Source organism: Petaurus breviceps, unplaced genomic scaffold (assembly GCF_028583685.1).
Source record: "Petaurus breviceps papuanus isolate PSGF00001 unplaced genomic scaffold, PetGlider_PUasm1.0 545, whole genome shotgun sequence".
NCBI lineage: Eukaryota > Metazoa > Chordata > Mammalia > Diprotodontia > Petauridae > Petaurus > Petaurus breviceps.
In genome coordinates, this window is record NW_027186366.1 from 361,859 (window position 1) to 382,586 (window position 20,728).

At 41.3% G+C, this 20,728-nt stretch overlaps 1 protein-coding gene across 1 annotated transcript in view; it reads right to left on the bottom strand.

The window, feature by feature from the left end:
* SLC44A5 (solute carrier family 44 member 5) overlaps positions 1-20,728 on the bottom strand; it is a 183,622-nt gene that overhangs the window by 45,967 nt on the left and 116,927 nt on the right. The window contains exons 11-13 of the mRNA XM_069102247.1: positions 19,385-19,497; positions 17,618-17,749; positions 9,528-9,627 (exon numbers count right to left, since the gene is read on the bottom strand). Of these exons, the coding sequence (XP_068958348.1) occupies positions 9,528-9,627; positions 17,618-17,749; positions 19,385-19,497 (345 nt within the window). The remainder of the gene's footprint in view (positions 1-9,527; positions 9,628-17,617; positions 17,750-19,384; positions 19,498-20,728) is intronic.

Here is a 20,728-nt window from a genome sequence, read left to right on the forward strand (position 1 = left end):
AGGGAGGGAGGGAGGGAGGGAGGGAGGAAAAGGGACAGAGGGAGAGGGAATGGGAGAGGAAGTTGGGGAGGGGAAAGGAGAGGGAAAGAGGGAGAATGAGAAGTGGTATCTTTTGAGATTACATTACTAACAAAGTCAGATAGAGGAAATGGTGTGATAGTAATGGCAATTAAAGATTCCCCTGTATTGGCTTGGTTTTCAAATTGATTGTATTAAAACCCAGAGTTTGTTAATCCCACCTGTGGGATGGGCTTGTTGATGTGAAAAGAAAGTCCTGAAGTGGGAGGAGCTGGTGACGTAGATTTGGAGAGACACTGGAGAGAGACGGAAGATCTTTTTTGGAAGCAGCACCTCGTGGAGAGAGAGAGAGACTAAGAGGATTGCTGGTGGCCGCTTTGAATTGCCCTGGACTTTTGAGACCTGCCCCCTGAGCTGCCAAGGACTGAGGAGACATGGCTGTTTTGCTGGTACTTTGTCTGTCTGTTTTGATGTTATTTTGCCAGATTTGTCTACTGGTGAAAGACTGTCCTTTTGTTGAAGAAGTCCTGGAACCTGGCTGTTCGCTAAGAAGGCCTGCGACTGTCCTGCAGACAGAGAGTGAATACTGTCCACTGGTGAGGGACAGTACTGTTGTTGCAGGGGTCTGGAGACTGTCCTGCAGACAGAGTGAATACTGTCCACTGGTGAGGGACAGTGCTGTTGTTGCAGGGGTCTGGGAGCCTTTCTGTTGGTTCAGAAGCCCTGAAGAAGGATTTTCTTGTTGTATGTTTACAGAAATCCTGGGAGAGGGCTTTGCTAATGTGTTCAGGGGTTCTAGGACTGTTCTACAGGCAGAGGATAAATTCATGAAGGGACTGGCAATGTATCTTGTGGCTTTGCTAAGCCTTGTCTCCCCAGGAACTAAGATTGCTGAGAACTTGCCTCCTGTCAAGATGAAGAAAAGACCTCCATTTGGGTATTAAGTGCTGTGTTTAAACTTGATGTAACTCTGGGGTAGATTCAATTGTGATCCAGGGGTGGGGAACTTTTGACCTTATGTTTGGAAACTAATCTCCATTTGAGAAGAGGGGCTTTGTGGTGGACTTAATTAAGGTATAGCCTAGGGGTGGAGAAGTATTTGGAACAGAGACTTTGTAATTGATTGAATGATTGGAAAGTCCTGGGGTGGGGTAGGCCTTGGAGATTATTTAATCACACTTAGTAAATGCTGTATTTGGAATGATGTCATGTTTTGATCTTCTCTGTTCTGGGTTTGTTACTGAATAAAATAGAGAACACCTATGCTGGTATTTTGAACCTGGGAAGTTGCCTTTGCTTGATATTACATTACAAATGGATGATGAATTCTGACAGCTGTCACAAAATTGGCTTGGAAGCAAGATGTAATGAAGATGAATTTCAGTTTATCTGGTAATGGGCTCATTCCATGAGAAGGTGGAGGTCTGACAGATCCTTACTTGTTCTGCTGACATTTTACTTCTTAAAAGACAAAAGAGGTGACGAGATCACCCGTAACGGTGGAGAGGACTGACAGGGTAGTGAGGGAGTCTTTTCTTCCAGCTCTTAGTCTAAGGCCCAAGACAAGTCCTTAGTGGATTGAATCTGATGAAGGAACCAGGGGAGAAAGTAACTGGGTTTAAACTGGCATTTTAATAGCCAAGGAGGACCCAGAGAATGGGAGTTCCTTAGCACCAGGAGTTTGGGGATTTGTCTTCCCAGCACCTAGCACTATAGAACGTGAGGTCTTATTAACCGAGTGGAATGGTCAGACATGGACCCAACCTTGTTGGAAAGCATAGTTCAACTGAGAAATTATTTAAAAATCATCATGAGTCCATTGCCAAAGAAAGACATATGGTTCAAGAATGTTGGGAGGGTCTCAAGAATGGAATAATCAAGGTCATTCAGGAAAGGTCCTGATGAACAAAGAGACATGTCAACAGGCAGCTGTGGTTTCACAGCGTTTTCAGTGATTCTGTGGAAATGGTGGCAAGTACCTAAGGGTGGCACAGGCCTGGAATCAAAAATTGTCAGAATGGTTAAAATTCAGAATAACTTGAGGCTTTGGGGTAAAAAGTTAAGGAAAGCAAAAAGTGCTTTAAAAGCTATTTGGAGGAAAAAAGGGAAAGGATACTTGAAATGGATGGCAGTGAAATGCTAAGCAGATGGTAGTGAAAAAGCAGGATAACTCAGCTGCCATTTTGTCCCCATCTTCTTGGTCAAGGAGGAGAAGCATATGCCTAGAAAGAGTAGAACAAACATGGTTGGGAGGGAAAAGCAATGAGGGAATAGTGGGGATGTGGAGTCACATGAGTCTAATTGTTTTGACTCAACGGACTTAGACTCTAGCGTGTGGAATGAATTTGCTGTTGAGTTCCCAGCCCCTTGTGTTTCACGGAGCTTGCGGAAAATGGTGGAGGTGTTGGAAAACTAGAAATGATGATGACAGAATCTTTCTACGGGGTGAGAGAAAGTACTACAATCTACAACTGTCACTAGTGACCTCACCTGATCCAATACCAAGCATTTATGAAGGGCCTGCTATGTGCCAAGCCATATGCCAGGTGCTAGGGACAAGAAGCCAAAAGAAAGAGTCTTCTGCATTTGAGAAACTTCGAGTTTAGCAAAAATATGTGTCCACATGTGAGTGTGTTTGTGGACACAGCTCCTTTGAGGTGGATGTGTTCTCAGGTGGCATTGTGATTCTAAAAGGCAGATGTCAGAAGGGAGGGCATTCCAAGCAGATGGCACAGCCAGTGCCAAGGGGCAGAGATGGCAAACGAAGCTCCATGAATGAAAAACACTTAATAAAGTCATTTGGGTCATAGAGCACATGAAGAGGAGTAAGAAAACCAAAAAGCCAACTTGGGTCCATGTTGGTAAGAGCTTATTTCACCAGAGGAATTTCTATTAGATCCTAGAGAAAATAGGCAAGTGCTGAAATTTATTGAGTAGGGGAGTGACTTGGTTAGATATGTGCTTTAGGAAAAATCACTTTATCAGCTGTGTGGAGACTCGAGGCAATCTGGTGGCAATTACAATAGTCTAGATAAGAGGAGGTGAGGACCCAAACTAGAGGGGTGGTTGGGCATGTGAGTGAAGAAAAGATGACACATTGTGAGATGTGGAATTACTTCTGATGATACATAGCATCTAATTTGATCTGTGGTTGAAATGAGATCAAGAAGTTGAGAATAGTAATAGCAATAATAATAGCTAGAATTAAATAGCACCTACTATGTGCCAGGCATTGTCTGTAGTACTTTGCAAACATTACCTCACTTGATCCTCCAACAACCCTGGGAAGTAGGTCCCATTATTATCACCACTTTATAATTGAGGAAGTCTTGGTGGATATAAGAATCTTGGGGCCCTTGAAAGACATAATAAAAAGTTTGAAAGATGTAGAAAAATAACGTTCCATTTTTGACATGTCGAATTTGGGATGCCTATAAGACATGCAGCTAAAAATGCCCGACAGTCAGTTCATGACGTGGGAATGGAGCTCAGAAGAGAGACTAGGGTTAGATATGTTGTATGTCTAAGAATCATCACCACACACATAATAAATAAATCCCCATGAGCATAATGTCCACCCCAGTAAAGTTTTAGAATGCACTTTGAGGAGCTAGTGGAGGACAGAAGGGCCTGGAGAGCCATGGTCCACGGAGTCACAAAGAGTCAGACATGACTGAATGATAGAGCATAATGACGTGGGTTCACTTAGAAAGGGCACAACTGGAATAGTTACCAAAAACAAATCTTGTCAAAATAGTCTAATTTATTATTGTTGTTGTCTATTTGTCTGTTTTAAAATCAGTTAATAGAATAGTAAAAGAGAGGAACACTATAAATAACAAGTAAACACAAACATGGTCATGCCTTGGGATCTTTCTGTTACCCACAAATGGACCATTTCCACATTCCATAATTTCCAAATCCCCTTATCTGACTGTAAGCTATTGGTTTTTCACCACTCTCTCTGCCTTCCCTTATAAAACCCTACTCTGTGTCCACACTGTGAACTTCAATCCCTCAATGCCTCAATTTGCCCCCAGGTCAACTCCCCTGCACTAACTGCTCTCTTCCCTTTTCTCCATTGTGACCCTTTGGTGAACTGATTCAATTCTACATTGTCCTTCCCTTTTGAATCCATACCCCATCTTGTCATTTTGCCACATGGACCCTGCCAAGTCTCAGCCTGGGATCACTTGCCCCATTCACTGCTTTCAATGTAACACAGATTAGATTCACTACCAATTTATGTTGCACAGCCTCAGCTAGGCCCTCATGGCTGCTAAGCAATCCTTATCTCCCTTATCAACTGACCATCCTACTCTCCACAACAGCTATTACAAGACTTCTTATCTCTCCTCAAACCTCCCATGGCTCCCCTTCCCCCACTCTCTCAGCTAAGAACTGTAACTCATATTTAATGAAAAAAATTGAAGCCATTCACAGTTAGCTCCCTCTTCCCCTTCTTTCTCATCTCATGTCACTCATATACCTTCTACCATGCTCTCTTCCTCCTGACCTGACTCACATGATAAGGTGGCCTTATTCCTTACCAAGGCTAACTAATGGCCCCAGGCATCCATTTCCTCCCATCTCCTCCAACAGATGCCCTCACTGGCACCCTCCTTCTTTCACTTATTTTTTATCTCTCCTCTCTACTGGCTCATTTTCTCCTGCCTACAAACATGTTCATGTCTCCCTTCTCTTCACTTGATTCTCCAGTGCCTGATAATGATCATCCTACATCTCTTCTGCTCTTTGTAGCTAAACTCCCCCAAAAGGTGGTTTACAGGAGATGCTTCCACTTTCTGTCTTCTCATTCCTGTCTTGACCTCTTACAATCCAGCTTTTGATAGTATCATTCCACTGAAGCTGCCGTCTCCAAACTTATCAGTCATGTCAAAGACAATCTTTTTCTTCTCAATCCTAGTCCTCTTTGACCTCTCAGTGCCTTTGTCACTGGTCATTATCCTCTCCTTGAAACTTTGTCCTCTCTAGCTTGAAAGATGCCCCTCTCTCGTGGGTGTCCTCCTATCCCTCTGACCACTCCTCGATCTCTCTTGTAGAGGGCAACACCATCCTCCAAATCCTAAAGGCTCCCACAACTTAAGATGCATCCTGGATTCATCACTAGCTCTGTCACATGCACCCATACCCAATATGTCACCAAGACCTGCCAATTTCACCTCTCTAAGACCTCTCAAATATGCCGCCTTCTTTTCTCTGACACTGCTACCACCCTGGTGCTGGCCTCCATCACAGGACTACTGTAACACTCTGTTCATCGGTCTGCCTGTCTCAAGTCTCTCCCCACTCCACTTCATCCTCTGTTCAGCTAAAGCTCAGTTCCAACCATTTGAGCACCACTCCTATTTAATAAACTCTAATAACTTCCTCTTTCCTCCAATGATCAAATACAAAATGTCCGATTTGGCATTCAAAGAGCATCATAACAGCCCCCTCCTACATTTCCAATCTTCTAACCTTTCTGCCTACCACAAACAATTTGACTGAATGACATTGGCCTTCTGGATGTTCCACAAGCAAGGCACTCCATCCCCCATGACTAGAAAGCTCTCCCTCTTCTTCTTTGACTACTGACCTCTCTGACTTCCTCTAAGTCCCAACTAAAATCCCAGGTTCTACAGGAAGCCTTCCCTAACCCCTCTTAATTCCAGTGTTTCTCCAGGTTAATTATCTTTTCTTTATCCTGTATATGGTTTGCTTGGACATATGTGTTTGCTTTTTGAATCCCTTCTTAGATTGTGAGTTTCCTGAAGGCAGGCATTGTTTTTTGCCTTTTTGTATCTCTAGTGCTTAGTAAAGTGCCTAGCACAGAGCAGGCATTTCATTAATATTTACTGACTGGCTGAGATAAAGGTAGGGCTTCAGGATGTTGTATCTCAGGCAGGAATCAAGTCAGACCTGACTAGATTGTTTGCCGAATTTCATCCCAGACTATTGAGCTGGAAATGGTTTGGCTTATTCTAGACTTAGCTCCAATTTCTTCTAGAGCTCAAAACCAGAGGGAGACCTACAGGGCCAAAAAAGGACGGTTTAGCATTTCAGTCTCTTTCTAACCTAGACCCCATTTCCAGCTTTATACAGCCGGCTCCAGCAGCACTGGTTGCCTTGCTGTTATTCTCCCAAGACTGTCTCCACCACTGAGTCTCTTTTCCTGGCTGCCCCTCCGCCTCCTGGAATGCCCTCCATTTCTCCCCCTCACAGGTTTTCTTGGATTCCTGCAAATCTCATTAAAAATCCCACCTTCTACAAGAACCCTTTCCTAGTCTCCCTTAACCCTAGAATGTTCTGTCTGTACACAGTTGTTTGCATATTGTTTCTTCTGTTGCATTAGATTGTGAACTCCAGAAGGCAGGGATTTTTTTTTGCCTTTCTTTGAATCTCGAGCACTTAGCATTATGTTTGGTACACAGTAAGCTCTTAATAAATGCTCACCGTCTCACTGGCTGGTCCACAAAGAACACTCTGAAACAGACGATACCAAAAGCCAGCATGTAAGTAGGAATTGCTGAATAACCAGCAGACGTCAGGACGTGAGAATGTATTCCATCCTCAACTTTGTCTGTACCAACTGATCTTGTGGACACAGGCCTGGCCACATCACTTTCCATACCCCTGTTTCTGACCTTTGGATCCCAGTTCAAGGATTTCCCCTTGGAATTTTGTTGACAGTTCAATTTATCTTGGTTCTAATTGCTGGGATCCTAAGTTTGGACAATCCACAATAGATTAATAAAGCTGGCAAATGGCTAGAAGCCCATGGGGGCATACCAATGAACAGAAGCCTCCAGCCATATCTGTCCTGGAGTGAAGAGTAGACCATGGTATCAACACCTTAAACTTATCACTGTTCCCAACGAGGAAATCCTTTAAAACTTTACATTCGGGGGACTGGACGAGAAGTAAAGATGTTCATACAGACTAAGGCAAAAAGTCATCCCCAGCACAGATGCCCTGTGAGTAAAGATGAACCTGAAGAAGCTAAGAAGTAGGTGTATAATCATGCCTCAAGCCGAGAAATAGAAACATGGACAGCATGACTGGAGTAGAGTGATTGTCAGTGGCTCGAAGGGAAAGCAGTTAGTCAAAAGCTCCTTCTCCCAATCCATTGACTTTGGCCTCTCTGACTGCTTTACTGCCACAGTACTCAACAACCCACTGTTGTCATAACCAACAAGGCTTGGGAACACATGCCTCTTGTCCCAGCTTCCAGTTTGGTTTTTAGAGTCACCCCATCATATCCAACTCAGTCCCAAACTTTCTTTCAAATTACCCTAGTGATGATGACAGTTTTAAGAATACTGATAACATTTTCACATATATGAAATAAACAATTTGACCTTAGTGACTCTCATAATTAGTCTTTGATTTTTTCCCCTTATATTTCTTCTGGACCTTTTAGTGAATATTCTATATCAAATGTTCTATATTGAATTTTCTATTGAGTTCTGGTCTTTTTGTCACAGATATCTTAAAGTCTTTCAGTTTGTCAAATTTCCTTTTTCCATTCAGGATTAGACTCAACTTTGCTGGGTAAGTTACTCTTGGTTGTAACCCCAGCTCCTTTACTCTTCAAAATGTAATATTCCAAGACTTACAGTCTTTTAATGTAGAACCTACTAGAAAGGCTGAGGTTAGCAGATCTTTGGAGCTCAGGAGTTCTGAGTTATAGAGGGCTATGCTGCCTGGGTGTTGTCACACATTTTGGCATAATTAAGATAATCCCTGAGTGTGTGGGACAAAGAGGCACCAGGTTGTTTAAAGAAGAGTGAACTGGCCCAGGTCAGAAACAGCACATCAAAGCTCCGTGTTTATCACACTGCCATCAAGCCTACAAAAGGACCCCGCATTTCTCAAAAAAAAAAAAAAAGACTGGAAACAAACAAACAAACAAGAGAAATGAAGCTTGTCCATGATCAGGTGGCCCTCTATAACAACAGCTACCCCAGTGGCTAATTTGCTGCCTGGAGATTTAATGTACCATACCTGAGGACCAAGTTGTATCAGCACCATGGCCAGTGACCTGTTTTGCCCTTTGGCTGCGGACATCCGTGTAATTCTTGTGAACATTTTTTAATCACTTGATTTGGATATATACATTCATAGACTTCTTATTACATATTGCATGATATGAATCTGAGAGGAATAACTGCTGCTACATTGGATGACAGTTGGAATTCAAAAAAAAATCCCAGCAGGTTAAATTGAAATTGACATGATAAAATCTAATGGTGATGGATAAGTATATTCATATGCACAATATTAATTTGTATTTTATGTGTATATATACTATAAATAATGTATATGATACATGTCTACATAATATCCACATATAGCATTAATTAATTTTCTTTCACTGGAAAATAAAGAATAAAGGAGTTATAACTAGATAGCAGAATTTGATTGCAAATGCAATATGAGTCAATGGTGTGATATCATATTCAGAAAGGTTAATGTGATATTGCACTACATTAATCAATATATAACTTTCAGGAAAAGGTTGGACATTGTCCCATTATATTAGACTGTACAGACAATGTCCAGAGCATTGCATTTTTAAAAGAACATTGACAAGCTGGAATGTATCCAGCAAAGGTAAATCAGTACAGTGAAGGAACTCATAAGTATGCTGGTCAGGAATGTTTGGGGGATGGTTAGCCTGGAGAAGAAATTAGTGGGGGGCTGATTGCTAACTACAAGTATTTGAAAAGCTGTCATGTGGAAGAATAGATATTATTTTCTTTGGTCCCTAAGGGAAGTACCAGGAATAGGGGAGGCATGGGGTTAGGGGAGGGGTCATAAAAAGAATTTAATGACAGAGCTGTCTGAAAATGGAATAATGAGAGTTCCCCATTATCAGAGATACTTAAGAAAAAACTGGATGGACTTCTCATAGGTTTGTAGATTTATCTTCAAAGTAGTTCAAAATATTTACAAGTTGGAGGGGGTCTTAAAATTCTCTTATCTAACTTTTTTACAGATGAGGAAACTGAGGCCCGGATAGATGGAGGGACTTGACTGGTGTCACACAAGTAATAAGGATATTCTGAATTGGAGCTAGATCAGCCAAATTTTGCAGTCCCTTCTCTTGCAGCTTAGCTTGGCCCCATTTATTTTTTTTCTGCAGCTTTTCTGTGATTTAATAATGTCCTGCTCATTCCTGTTACTGATGCAGATAGGCACTTGTTATGCTACTTGGAGAGTCTTCTAAGATAGCAAGAGATTAAATGACTTGTCCAAGGTCCCCCAGCCCATACATCTGGAAAGCAGGACATGGATTCGAGTCTTCCTATTTGAAGTTGGTGCTATCTACAACCACATATTACTGATTATCACATTTCTTCTACCACCTTCTGACCAAGCGTGTTACTCTAAATTCTCATCCAAGTCCCATCACCCAAAGGGTCTTCTTGGGCTATGACTGATCATTCAACAAACCATGATCTCTCCTAAGGACTCTCATGTGGTGTCCAGGACCGGCTGCTTACCTGCTCCCTTCCTTCAGCAATATAACGGCGATCCGGATCCTCTTTCTCAGGAACAAGATTGCGAGGAGAATGAACACTTCCAGGATGCACAGTATGATCACTACAAAAGAGCACACATTCGAAGCTGTGACTCCGCAGAGGCAGGACCCCTGCTGCTGCCCTAGGCGTCAGCTTTATACCCCTACTTGCCTTGGAGCCTCAGCTCAAGCAAATGGTTCACCTCTGCAAACCCAAACCGCATCTCAAGATGGCATTTTCAAAGACGCCAAGAAAGTCTAGACAGCAGCCAGCCAGGTGGCTCCGCAGAGACCTCTAGGACCGTTCTTCACTTCAGACATAGAAAAATAATGACATGATTTGAAGGAGCATTTCTGAGGGGTCCAGGCCTGTTTTCGTTAGTGTGGAAACTCCCTCCACCGATGCACATCAGCCATTCAGTCTAGGAAAGACACTTGCAACTCAGAGAGGTTAAGTGAGTTGCCCAGGGTCGCACAGCCATTGTGGCAGAGGCAAAACGTGTCCCTCTGTGCCATTCCACATGCCACATACATCCATGTGCCCATGTTGTTGCCAATGAAGGCAAAGACTTTGGAGTTGTAGCTTCATATTCCCACCCTTAGTAAAGTGCCTGACCTAGAACAGAAACGTAATAATAGCAGCCAACATTCATGTAGCTCTGCTGATGTTTATAAAACGTATTATGCACTCACAATAACAATACGATGTGGGGATTATTATTCCCACTCCCGTTTTACAGATGAGGAAGCTGAGGCTGGGAGAGCTTAGGTGCCTTGTCCAGGATCATGGGGCTCGGGAGCATGTGAGACAGGATTCGAATCCAGGGCTTCCTGACTCCAAGCCCAGTGCATGAGGCTGCGTAGATGCCATATTTGCTGGCAGAGCATTTCCTAGGCATTCTGATTTATGTGCCATTTTAAGGTTGGAAAACCCCTTGGCATGCTCTCTTGTGTGAGCACCAAGTCGATGCTGATTTATTGACTGCGAGCAGAGAGCAGCTAGACTGTGAGCTCTGGAGAGCCTTGAGCGCAGAGCCTGGCAGTGGGGGCTCACTTGACTAGCTGGCATTTCTTTATCACTTGAGGATTCAAAGTGTTTCACGGACCTAATGTCACACAAGAGACTGAAAATACGTAGGAAGCCGGGCCATGGAAATGGCCCCTCCCATTTCTACAGCGAGCGATCCTCTCAATCACCCCATGAAGAACAGCATTTGCATCCCCTCTAGAGAAAAGCAACTGGGCCTTGGAAGCTCCCTTCGCTGGGGCCCGGCATGCACCCACTGCACAAATGATGGGGGGCCTTCTCCAAGCCGCTGCGGCCCACGGTCCTGCCCATCGCCTCTCCTTCCCCCTCACATCATCTCACATTTTAGTTAACATCCCGAAGATGTGGCTTATTCCGCTGCATGGGAAGCAAGGTTTGGTAACGAATCATCTCACTCCAGCTCAGGGGGCTCCTCGTTAAGTGCATATTTTTAAATTTCATGCAAATTTATTCCTTTAAAACACAGAAATTAGTACCAAATGAGAGCGTTGAATACGGTCATATTAAAAAGTAGCGCATGCTAGGCTGAAATCACCATCTGCTGACGGTGGGACAAGCTGATCATTTAGCTTGAGGAAATGAGATCTGTCAGAATCACTTCACTTTCTGGTTTTACATAAATGACAAACAGCCCACTGCACATTAAAACTTCAATGCCCTGAGAGATAAGCATCTATGGAACAATAAAAGCTGCCCTGCCTCCCTAAGTTTTTGTTTGTTTGTTTTTAAGCAATTGGGGTTAAGTAACTTGCTCAAGGTTACATGACCAGTTATTTTTGGGTGTCGATCCCCAGGTCATCCCGACACTGGGGCCAGTTCTCTTACTCGCTGAGCCACCTGGTCGCCCCCCTCCTTAAGTTTTAATGTGAGCCAGAGTTTGGGAGCTAAAAGGAGCCTTTAAGATCATCTAATTCAGCATTCTTTATTTGCAACGAAGGAAACTGAGAGGCAGAGATCACATATGACTGACACAAGGTCAGAGAGCTAAGGCATTTAAAATCTAGGACAATTCAGGTCTCCTGACTCTCCTGTCAGTTTTCTGGGAACTGAACTACTATTTTTCTTGTTATAATATAAGTGTGTTTCATTTATTTTTTTAATTTTAATTAATATTTTTAATATTTAATTTAATATTAATACTTGATATTTATTTGATTTAATATTTTTAATTATTATTATCAGATAAAAGGAGAGACACCATGTTGCAATGGATGGGGAGCTGGCTCCAAAGTAAGGAAGGTCTGGGTTCGAGTCTTGTCCCTGACAGATAACGACCATGTGACCTGGGGAAATCCCTGTATCTCTCAGGCAAATCTAAAATTCTCTATTGTAGAGAAGGCATCAATCTGCATCAGTGGAGTGCACTTCCTCCACTAGAATATCTTACATCACTGGAACCCCAGACCTATGCCCTAGTGTAAAACTGTATTTGCAAGATCTTTCTGCAGTTGAATGCAGTCACAGAGTAACGCATTGACATTGGGTAAGTGAGGCTGTCCTTGATAGAAATGCTTTGGACAAGACTTGATGAAACAAGAAATGCTTGTAACGTGAGCATTTCTCTGAGAGTCCTTAGCCCTGCTGATGGCACATCCATCCCATTTCAATGAAAAACATTGAATTTTAACTGCCTCTTAAAAAGGAGACTGATGCAAGAAAGAGCAGCTTTTGTAATACCACATAGGCTTCAATGAAACTGCCAAACCTACTTCTAAAGAAAACTTAATTGAGCATATACATAAATTGCACAATTAAAAAAAGGAATGTTGAGTGTAAAATATTTCCAAAAGGATATGATTTTACATATTAGTTTTATGTTATCACTATGGGCCATTTAACTTTTTTTAAAAAATCTTTTTTTCCAATTGCATGTAAAAGTAAGTTTTAACATTCATTTTTAAAATTTTGAAGTCCAAATTCTCTTTCCTTCCTCTTTCTTCTCCTTGAGAAAGCAAGCAATTTGATGTTATTCACGTGCAGTCATGCAGAACATATGTCCATATTAGTCATGTTGTGAAAGAAATTTTTGACTAAAAAGGAAAAAAAGCAAGAAAAACAAAGTAAAAAAATAGTAACTTTGATTTGCATTCAGACTCCTTCAATTCTTTTTCTGGAGCTGGATAGCATTTTTAATAATAAATCTTTGAATCATTTTGGATCATCGTATTGCTGAGAATGGTAAATAATTCACAGCTGACCATCGTTTTTATTGCTGTTACTTTGTGCAATGTTGTCCTGGTTCTGCTCAATTCCTTTTCCATCAGTTCACCTAAGCTTTCCAGGGTTTTCCTGAAAGAATCTTGTTCCCCACTTCTTAGAGGACACTAATATTCCATCATAATTATACACCTTGTTCAGCCATCCCCCAACTGATGGGTATCCTTTCAATTTCCAATCCTTTGCCACAATCAAAAGAGCTGCTATAAATATTTTTGTTCATATAGATATAAATATTTTTTAAACCTCTTTGGGATACAAACCTGGTAATAGTATTGATGGGTCAAAGGGTTTTATAGTCTTTTGGGCATAGTTCCAAATTGTTTTCCAGAATGGTTGGATCATTTCATGAATCCACCAACAGTGTTTTAATGTCCCAATTTTCCCACACCCCCTCTAACATTTGACATTTTCCTTTTCTGTCATTTGAGCCAATCTGAGGGGTATGAGGTAGTCCCTCAGAGTTTTTTCAATTTGTGTTTCTCTAAGCAATACTGATTTAGAGCATTTTAATATGCTTTAATATATAACTTTGATTTCTTCTTTTGACCATTTATCAATTGGGCAATGAGTTGTAGTTTTATAAATTTGACTAAGTTCCCCACATATCTGAAAAATTAGGCCTTTATCAGAGAAACTTGATGCAAAAATATTTTCAGTTGTGATTACTGTGTATTTTCCATCTCCTATTTCCCGTTTATCCTTCCCTCTCCCCTCTCCCCTTCTCTGCTCTATGTCTGTCTCTGTCTTTGCCTCTCTGTTTCTGTCTCTCTGTCTCTGTGTGTGTCTCTGTGTGTATATCTCTGTCTCTGTCTCTCCATCCTTCCCTCCTTCTCTCTCTCTCTGTTTCTCTGTTTCTGTCTCTGTCTCTCTCTCTGTCTCTGTCTCCCTTTTCACCCTGACCCTTCTCAAAAGAATTTTGTTTCTTACTGTAGCTTCTCCCAATCTGCCCTCCTTTTTATCCACACCTCCCCTTATCCCCTTCCCCTCTCCTAAGTTCCTGTAGGGTAAGATAAATTACATACACAACTAATGGTGTATGTTATTGTCTATTCGAGCCAATTCTGATGAGAATAAGATTCAAGCGCTGTTCAACATGCCTCATCTTCCCCTCCACTGTAAGAACTCTTTTATGGCTCTTTTATTTAAGATAATTTGCCCCATTCTACCCCCTCCCTTCTCACCTCTCCCAGTGCGGCCTGCTTTCTTGTTCCTTAACGTTATTTTTTAGATATTATCCCATCATAGTCAACTCACATTCATGTCACGTGTATCTACATACACATGTATGTATACACATATGCATGTATATGTGTTCACACATATACAGAGAAGTGCACACATGTGTGCAATGGAATGTACACATGTAAATATGTATGCACATATAAACACACACATGAGCCTATACATGTGTGTGCAATACATGTGCATGTGTGCATACAGCACGTGTGCGCACATGTGTAATGCATGTGCATATGCACGCACAGGTGCATGCACATATGCATATAAACCTATGCAGATATATATATATATATACACACACCTACACCTACACATACACATATACCTACACACACACATACACATTTCTTCTAACTGCTCTAATAATTATAAAGTTCTTAGGAGTTACAAGCATCCTCTTCCCATGTTGGAATGTAAACAGTGTAATCTTATTGAATTCCTTATGATTTCTCTTTCCTGTTTACCTTTTATGCATCTCTTGAGGCTTGTATTTGAAATAGAATTTTCGATTCAGCTCTGATATTTTCATCAGGAATGCTTGTAAGTCCTCTATTTCATTAAATATCCATTTTTCCTCCCTGAAGTATTATTGTTTTTCTGGGTGTTTCTTGGTTTTAATCCTGGCTCCTTTGCCATCTAGAATACCATATTCTAAGCCCTTCAGTCCTTTAATATAGAAACTGATAAATCTTATATTATCCTAATTGTGGCTCCATGACATTTGAATTGTCTCTTTCCGGTTGCTTGCAATGTTTTTTCACCTGGGAGCTCTGGAATATTCCTGGGAGTTTTCATTTCGGGATCTCTTTAAGGTACTGATGGAGGAATTCTTTCAATTTCTATTCTGTTCTCTGGTTCTAGGGTATTGGGACTGTATTCCTTGATAATTTCTTGAAATGTGATGTTTGAGAACTTTTTTGATCTTGGTTTTCAGGAAGTCCAGTAACTCTTAAACTGTTTCTCCTCAAGCTATTTTCCAAGTCAGTTGATTTTATTTTTCTTTCTATGGAGTCAATCAATTAGGGAATTTGCCCCGAGTCACACAATAGTAAGCATCTGAGGCTGACTTCAAGGCCAGAGCTCTATCTACTGTACCAACTATCTGACTCAGGTCAGTTGTTTTCCAAAGAGGCTATTTCACATTTTCTTGGGTTTTTTTTAATTCTTTTGATTTTGTTTGATTTTTTAATATCTCATGGACTTATTACTTTCCCCTTGCCCAATTCTAATTTTTAAAGAATTATTTTCTTCAATGAGCTTGTGTATCTTCTTTTCTATTTGGTCGATTTAATTTTCCTTTTTAGATGGGGGAAGGCAGGGCAATTGGGGTTAAGTGACTTGCCCAAGGTAACACAGCTAGTAAGTGTTACGTGTCCGAGGCTGGATTTGAACTCAGGTCCTCCTGATTCCAGGGCTGGTGCTCTATCCACTGTGTCACCTAGCCACCCTTCAATTCCACTTTTTAAGGAGTCCTTTTCTTCAGTGAATTTTTGCATTTATTTTTCCATTTGGCCAATTCTGGTTTTAAAGAAATTATTCTCTTTAGTGGATTTTATGCCTCTTTTACCATTTGGTTTATTCTGTTTTAAGGTATAATTTTCTTCTGTATTTTGTGTGTGTGTGTGTGTGTATGTGTGTTTTAACCAAGCTCTTGACTATCTTTTTCATAATTTTCTTGCATCACTCTCATTTCTTTTCTCAAATTTTCTTCTACCTCTCTCATTTGATTTTTAAAATCCTTTTTGAACTCTTCCAGGAGTTCTTTTGGGGGAGGGCACTGAGATCAATTCACACTTTTCTTTGAGAATTGGATGTAGCTGTTTTGACTTTGGGGGCTTCTTCTGAGTTTGTGTTTTACTCTTCCCTGTCACATAATAACTTTCTATGGTTGGATTCTTTTTTGCTTTTGGTTGCTCATTTTTACAGATTATTTCTTGACTTTTAGACTTATGTTAAAGTTGGACTCTGCTTCTGGGGTAAAGAGGGCACTGTCCCAAATGTCAGATTTTTCATGTTGCTGTTTTCAGAACTAGTTCTAGGAGTCTGCTCTAGAAGTCAGCTGTAAAAATTGCTGCTGCCAGTTCAGTCTCCTTGCAGTCCTGCTGGTGGCTTGCTGGGGCAAAGCCTCAAATCCACGGGATTGAGCCCCACTCTCACCCCAGTGAGATAGACCTTTCCTGCCCACTTTATAAATTGTCTTTGCCTGGGAGATTGTTTCAGCCAGTTCTTTGGTTGGGTCTGCTGCTGCAGAATTCATTTTGAAGCATTGTTTTGAAGTTGTTTGGAGAAGAATTCAGAAGAGATCAGGTAGTCCCTGCCTTTACTCTGCTACCTTCCATTAAACTTTGTAAAAAGTGTTTTCTATCCAGTTCTATAATTTTAATAAACATTAGAATATGCAAAATTCATTTTGGCTACATATTACTCCTTAATTCTACAATGAAAATCTTGAAATAACATTTGGTCACAAAAGGGTTCTAGAATAAATCAATCCTTTTATTTTATCAAGATAGGGGATTTTGACACCCAGTTCATTAAAAATTCCTTGCACGGATATCAGGTGAATTGTGATGCATTGTCTTCCATTATAAATCGTGCTTCAGGAACTTTCATTTATTGTGCTAACTTCATTCCATTTGAGGAGGAGGAGCATTATTGTAACTATGTTTAATCCTCTTAGCACTCAGAAGTAGAGGCATGTTATAGAATACTAGACAGAGGAAGGAAAATCCTGGGTTCAAGTCCTGATTCTAACCCATACTAGCTGTGTGACCTTGTACAATTCATTGTCTCTCAATGTCCTAGGGAGCTCTTAAGATGGAGGTTCTTTACCTTTTTTGTTTCGTAGAATCCTTTGACAGTTTAGTTAAGCCTATGGATCCCTTTTCAGAATAAGTTTTTAAATGCATAAAATAAAATATGTAGGATTAAAAAGGAAGTAAATTATTTTGAAATAGTCTCCCTCTTTATAGTTTATGTGTGTTATGTGTGTGCCTGTATACATGCATATGTGTGCATGTATGCACACATGCATCATACATATACGGTCCATATTCATGAACCCCAAGGTGAAGGACCCTTGTCCTAAGGCTGCAGGCTGCCAAGGAAGTGCTAATCTGAATAAGCATGCTAAATTCTTTGAGTGGTTGGTGCATGCTCCATAGATGAAAGCCTAAGTTGAGGAAGGCAGATGGGTGAGACTAGATGAGGAGAAGGGAGAGAAAAGAAGAGAGGGAGAAAATATTTATGACCATGGAATCACATGATGTGATAACTGGAAGGGACTAGAGGGAAGATGGAGTTCAGTGCTCATTTTATAAAGGAAGGAGCCAATTCCAACAAGGGTGACATTCTCAGGGTCTTGTGACTTCTGACGGACAGGATCCTGAGAATGCGGACAGAGGCACCAGGGAGGGCAGGGACACACTGGCTGCTGCCATCATGTGTCATCCTTGTCAAGTGTCTTTACCAAGAGTGTTCTCTGGTGCTATGACCCCAGACAGCGTGCAGCCCAACTTGAAACATGACTCATTGTAACTCTGACAAAGATTTGAAAAGTCACTTACTAAATGCTAACCAGGTTTGCTGCAATTGCAAGTACACTCTGAAATCAGACTGAAAGCCAAGGTCGTAGAGAGTGACTTGGGATCCAGGTTTTGCCTGACGACGATCATACTCACGGTAACAGATCCATATTCCTTTAAAAATAATTAGAGACAATAAGGCAAGAATTTTCGGGAACACCAAAAAGGGGAATGCTATTCTCATTAAAGTTTTCTACCAGATATATTCCTGAATGGGCCTAATTTTTATTTCTATATTATATACTTTATTTGAAAATAATAGGCCAAGTGCTCTATGATGTTCCCACTAGATATTTCTACCCAAGGGATATTTTTTCAGGATATTCCTGTTTCCCATCACTGCTCCATCATGGTCTAAACATGAACAATGTATTTTGAAACTTCATCACAGGTGTGGGGAGAGAGGGAGGCAAGAGGATCACATCATACTTCCATCTTTATAATAGAAACATTGAAACCTGTATCTTTACCCCCCAAATTTGGGTCTTTTAACTTTCTGTGTGACTTAATTCAGCTTCGAGAGAAAGTTGACCACTTTTCAGGACAGTCTAGTTTTCTTAGTGAACAAGTGATTTGGATTTCTTGTTCCTTAGCAGAAATGAGTTTAAAACCCTGAAGTGGAGACTAATGGAAACCCCTCTTCCAGGTGGGGGGACAGCAGTGGAAAGATAGAATGAACAGGTGGGTAGAACTGTAACATGACAATCTGACCCTGGAGATAAACAGCCCATTGTGGGCCATTACGAAAAGTGCCCAGCAATCCCCACCCTAAGGCAGATGCAATTGTAGGAACGGGGGCTCAGGGAGAATCCCTGGATCTCAGGACAGAAGTCCTTGTACATAATAGGTGCTTAATAATTGTTCCCTCACGCCCTGAGAAAATTACATGGACCTTTTGGTATGTACTTCTTTATGTGCATGTTTGCTTCTTGACAAGGATATAGCTTCCTTAAGTACAGGCACCATTTCTTTTTTGACTTTAACCCCAGGACTTTAGTAGTCAGTCAGTCAATAAAAGGGTCTACTAGCCCAGGGCCTAGGCCATGGGAAATGCTCTTCAGAAATGCTTATTGATTGATTTCTTGATTGTGACACTGATTCAGGTTGGCTATGGGGAGTCTCCAAACTTCCTACTCTGCAGATAAGGAAACAGCTGGGAGCTGTGGTCTGTTTAAAGTGAGAAGTCCCTGTTGTATCATGACCTAGCAGCTTGAACAAAGCCAGCTGAGTTTCTTTCAGCTGCGCCCCCTTCTCACTGCCCTATCAGTCATGCCACCACCAACATTACTCTGTGCTAAATGATGCCAGCAAATAAAGGGCAAAGACAATGTTTAGAGAGGGAATTCAGAGCTTTGTCATGTCCTGGAACCCTTTGGTAATGAGGTGCAGCCTCTGGAGCCCTTCTCATAATAAAGCTGATAAATGCACAGGATGTCAAAGGGGGTCAAAGGTTAGCAAATGAAGATGGGATTACTTTTCCTATCCAGGGACCCCCAAATCTATCCAGGGACCTCCAAATCTATCTTGGGACCCCCAAATATATCCATGGACCCCCAAATATATCCAATGATCCCCAAATCTATCAAGGGGACCCCCAAATAGATCCAATGACCCTCAAATCTATCCAGGGATCCCCAAATATATCAAATAACCCTCAAATATATCCAGGGACCCCCAAATATATCCACAGCCCCATAACCTCCAAAGCTGTGGCTCTGAGACTGATTGTTAGAGTGGATAGATACCTACCATATAATATAACGATGACCATACCAAGCACAAAGCACCATAGGATTATGCCAGCAGTAAATTTCAGGAGCCACAGGAACAGCAGGCTGCTGATCATTGCAAGGAAGAGGCCCCTGAAAGGGAGAGCAGCGTGAGCGGGAAGATTACCTCTGACAGCACCCGCTGCTCAGTCTCAGGGAGCTCGCCTGCCAACGACGCATCCCATCAAAATAAAAGTCTGTGAAGACAGACCAGGTATGTCTGACTCACAGACGCCCTGGGACTGAGCTTCTTCATCCTGATCCTGAGACATGCCAAGGGCACCTGCAGGTTAACTAGAGCTTGGCCCAGCTCTGTGGACTGATCGCCAGTGACCCATGACCCTAGAGCAGACGAGCTTCTCACAAAATGCACTCATCACAAATGATCATTGAGAAATATAGCATCAACTCCAGGAAATTTCCATTTTGCTTAACAGCTATGCCTTCTACAATGTGGCCTCCAGTCATCTTCACGTCCCACCTCCTAGAATATGCCTTTCCTGGTCTTCCCAGCTGCCAGGCCCACCCATCCTCACCCCCACCCCCAATGTACTTTTCATATATTTTCCATTTAATTCCTTTGTGAAATCTGATTTTGGTCTTTACCATACTATCACCATCATTGTTCTATAAACCATTTTCCTGGTTCTGCTCACTTCACTTTGCATCAGTTCATACAGGTCTTCCTTAATCATTTCTCACAGCACTATAGTATTTCATCACATTCATATACCATAAACTATTCGGCCACACTCCAATTGATGAGCATCCCCTTAGTTTCTGATTCTTTTCCACTACAAAAAGAGCTGCTATAAATATTTTTGTACATGTTGGTCTTTTTCCTCTTTGTTCTCTTTGGGGTATAGAGCTAGTAGCAGCATTACTGGGACAAAAGGTATGCACAGTTTAATAGCTTTTGGATATAGCTCCAAATTATGTGGCAATGGTTGGACCAGTTCACAATTCCATAATTAAAGGCATTAAATCACCTATTTTCCTAGATTTTTTGGGTCAACTTAGCCAATCTGATGGGTATAAGGTAGCACCTCAGAGTTGTTTTAATTCACATTTCTCTAAATATTAACAATTTAGAGCATTTTTTTCACATGACTAGTGATACCTTGGATTTCATCCTCCGAAAAATATCTATTAATTTCCTTTTCCCATTTCCAGTTGGGGAATTGATTGTTGTTCTTATAAATTATCCTCAGTTCCTTATAAATCATAGAAATCAAATGTTTATCAAATAAATTCACTACAAAGATTTTTCTCCAGTTTCTTGTTTCTATCTTAATTTTACCTGCATTGGTTTTGTTTGTGTAAA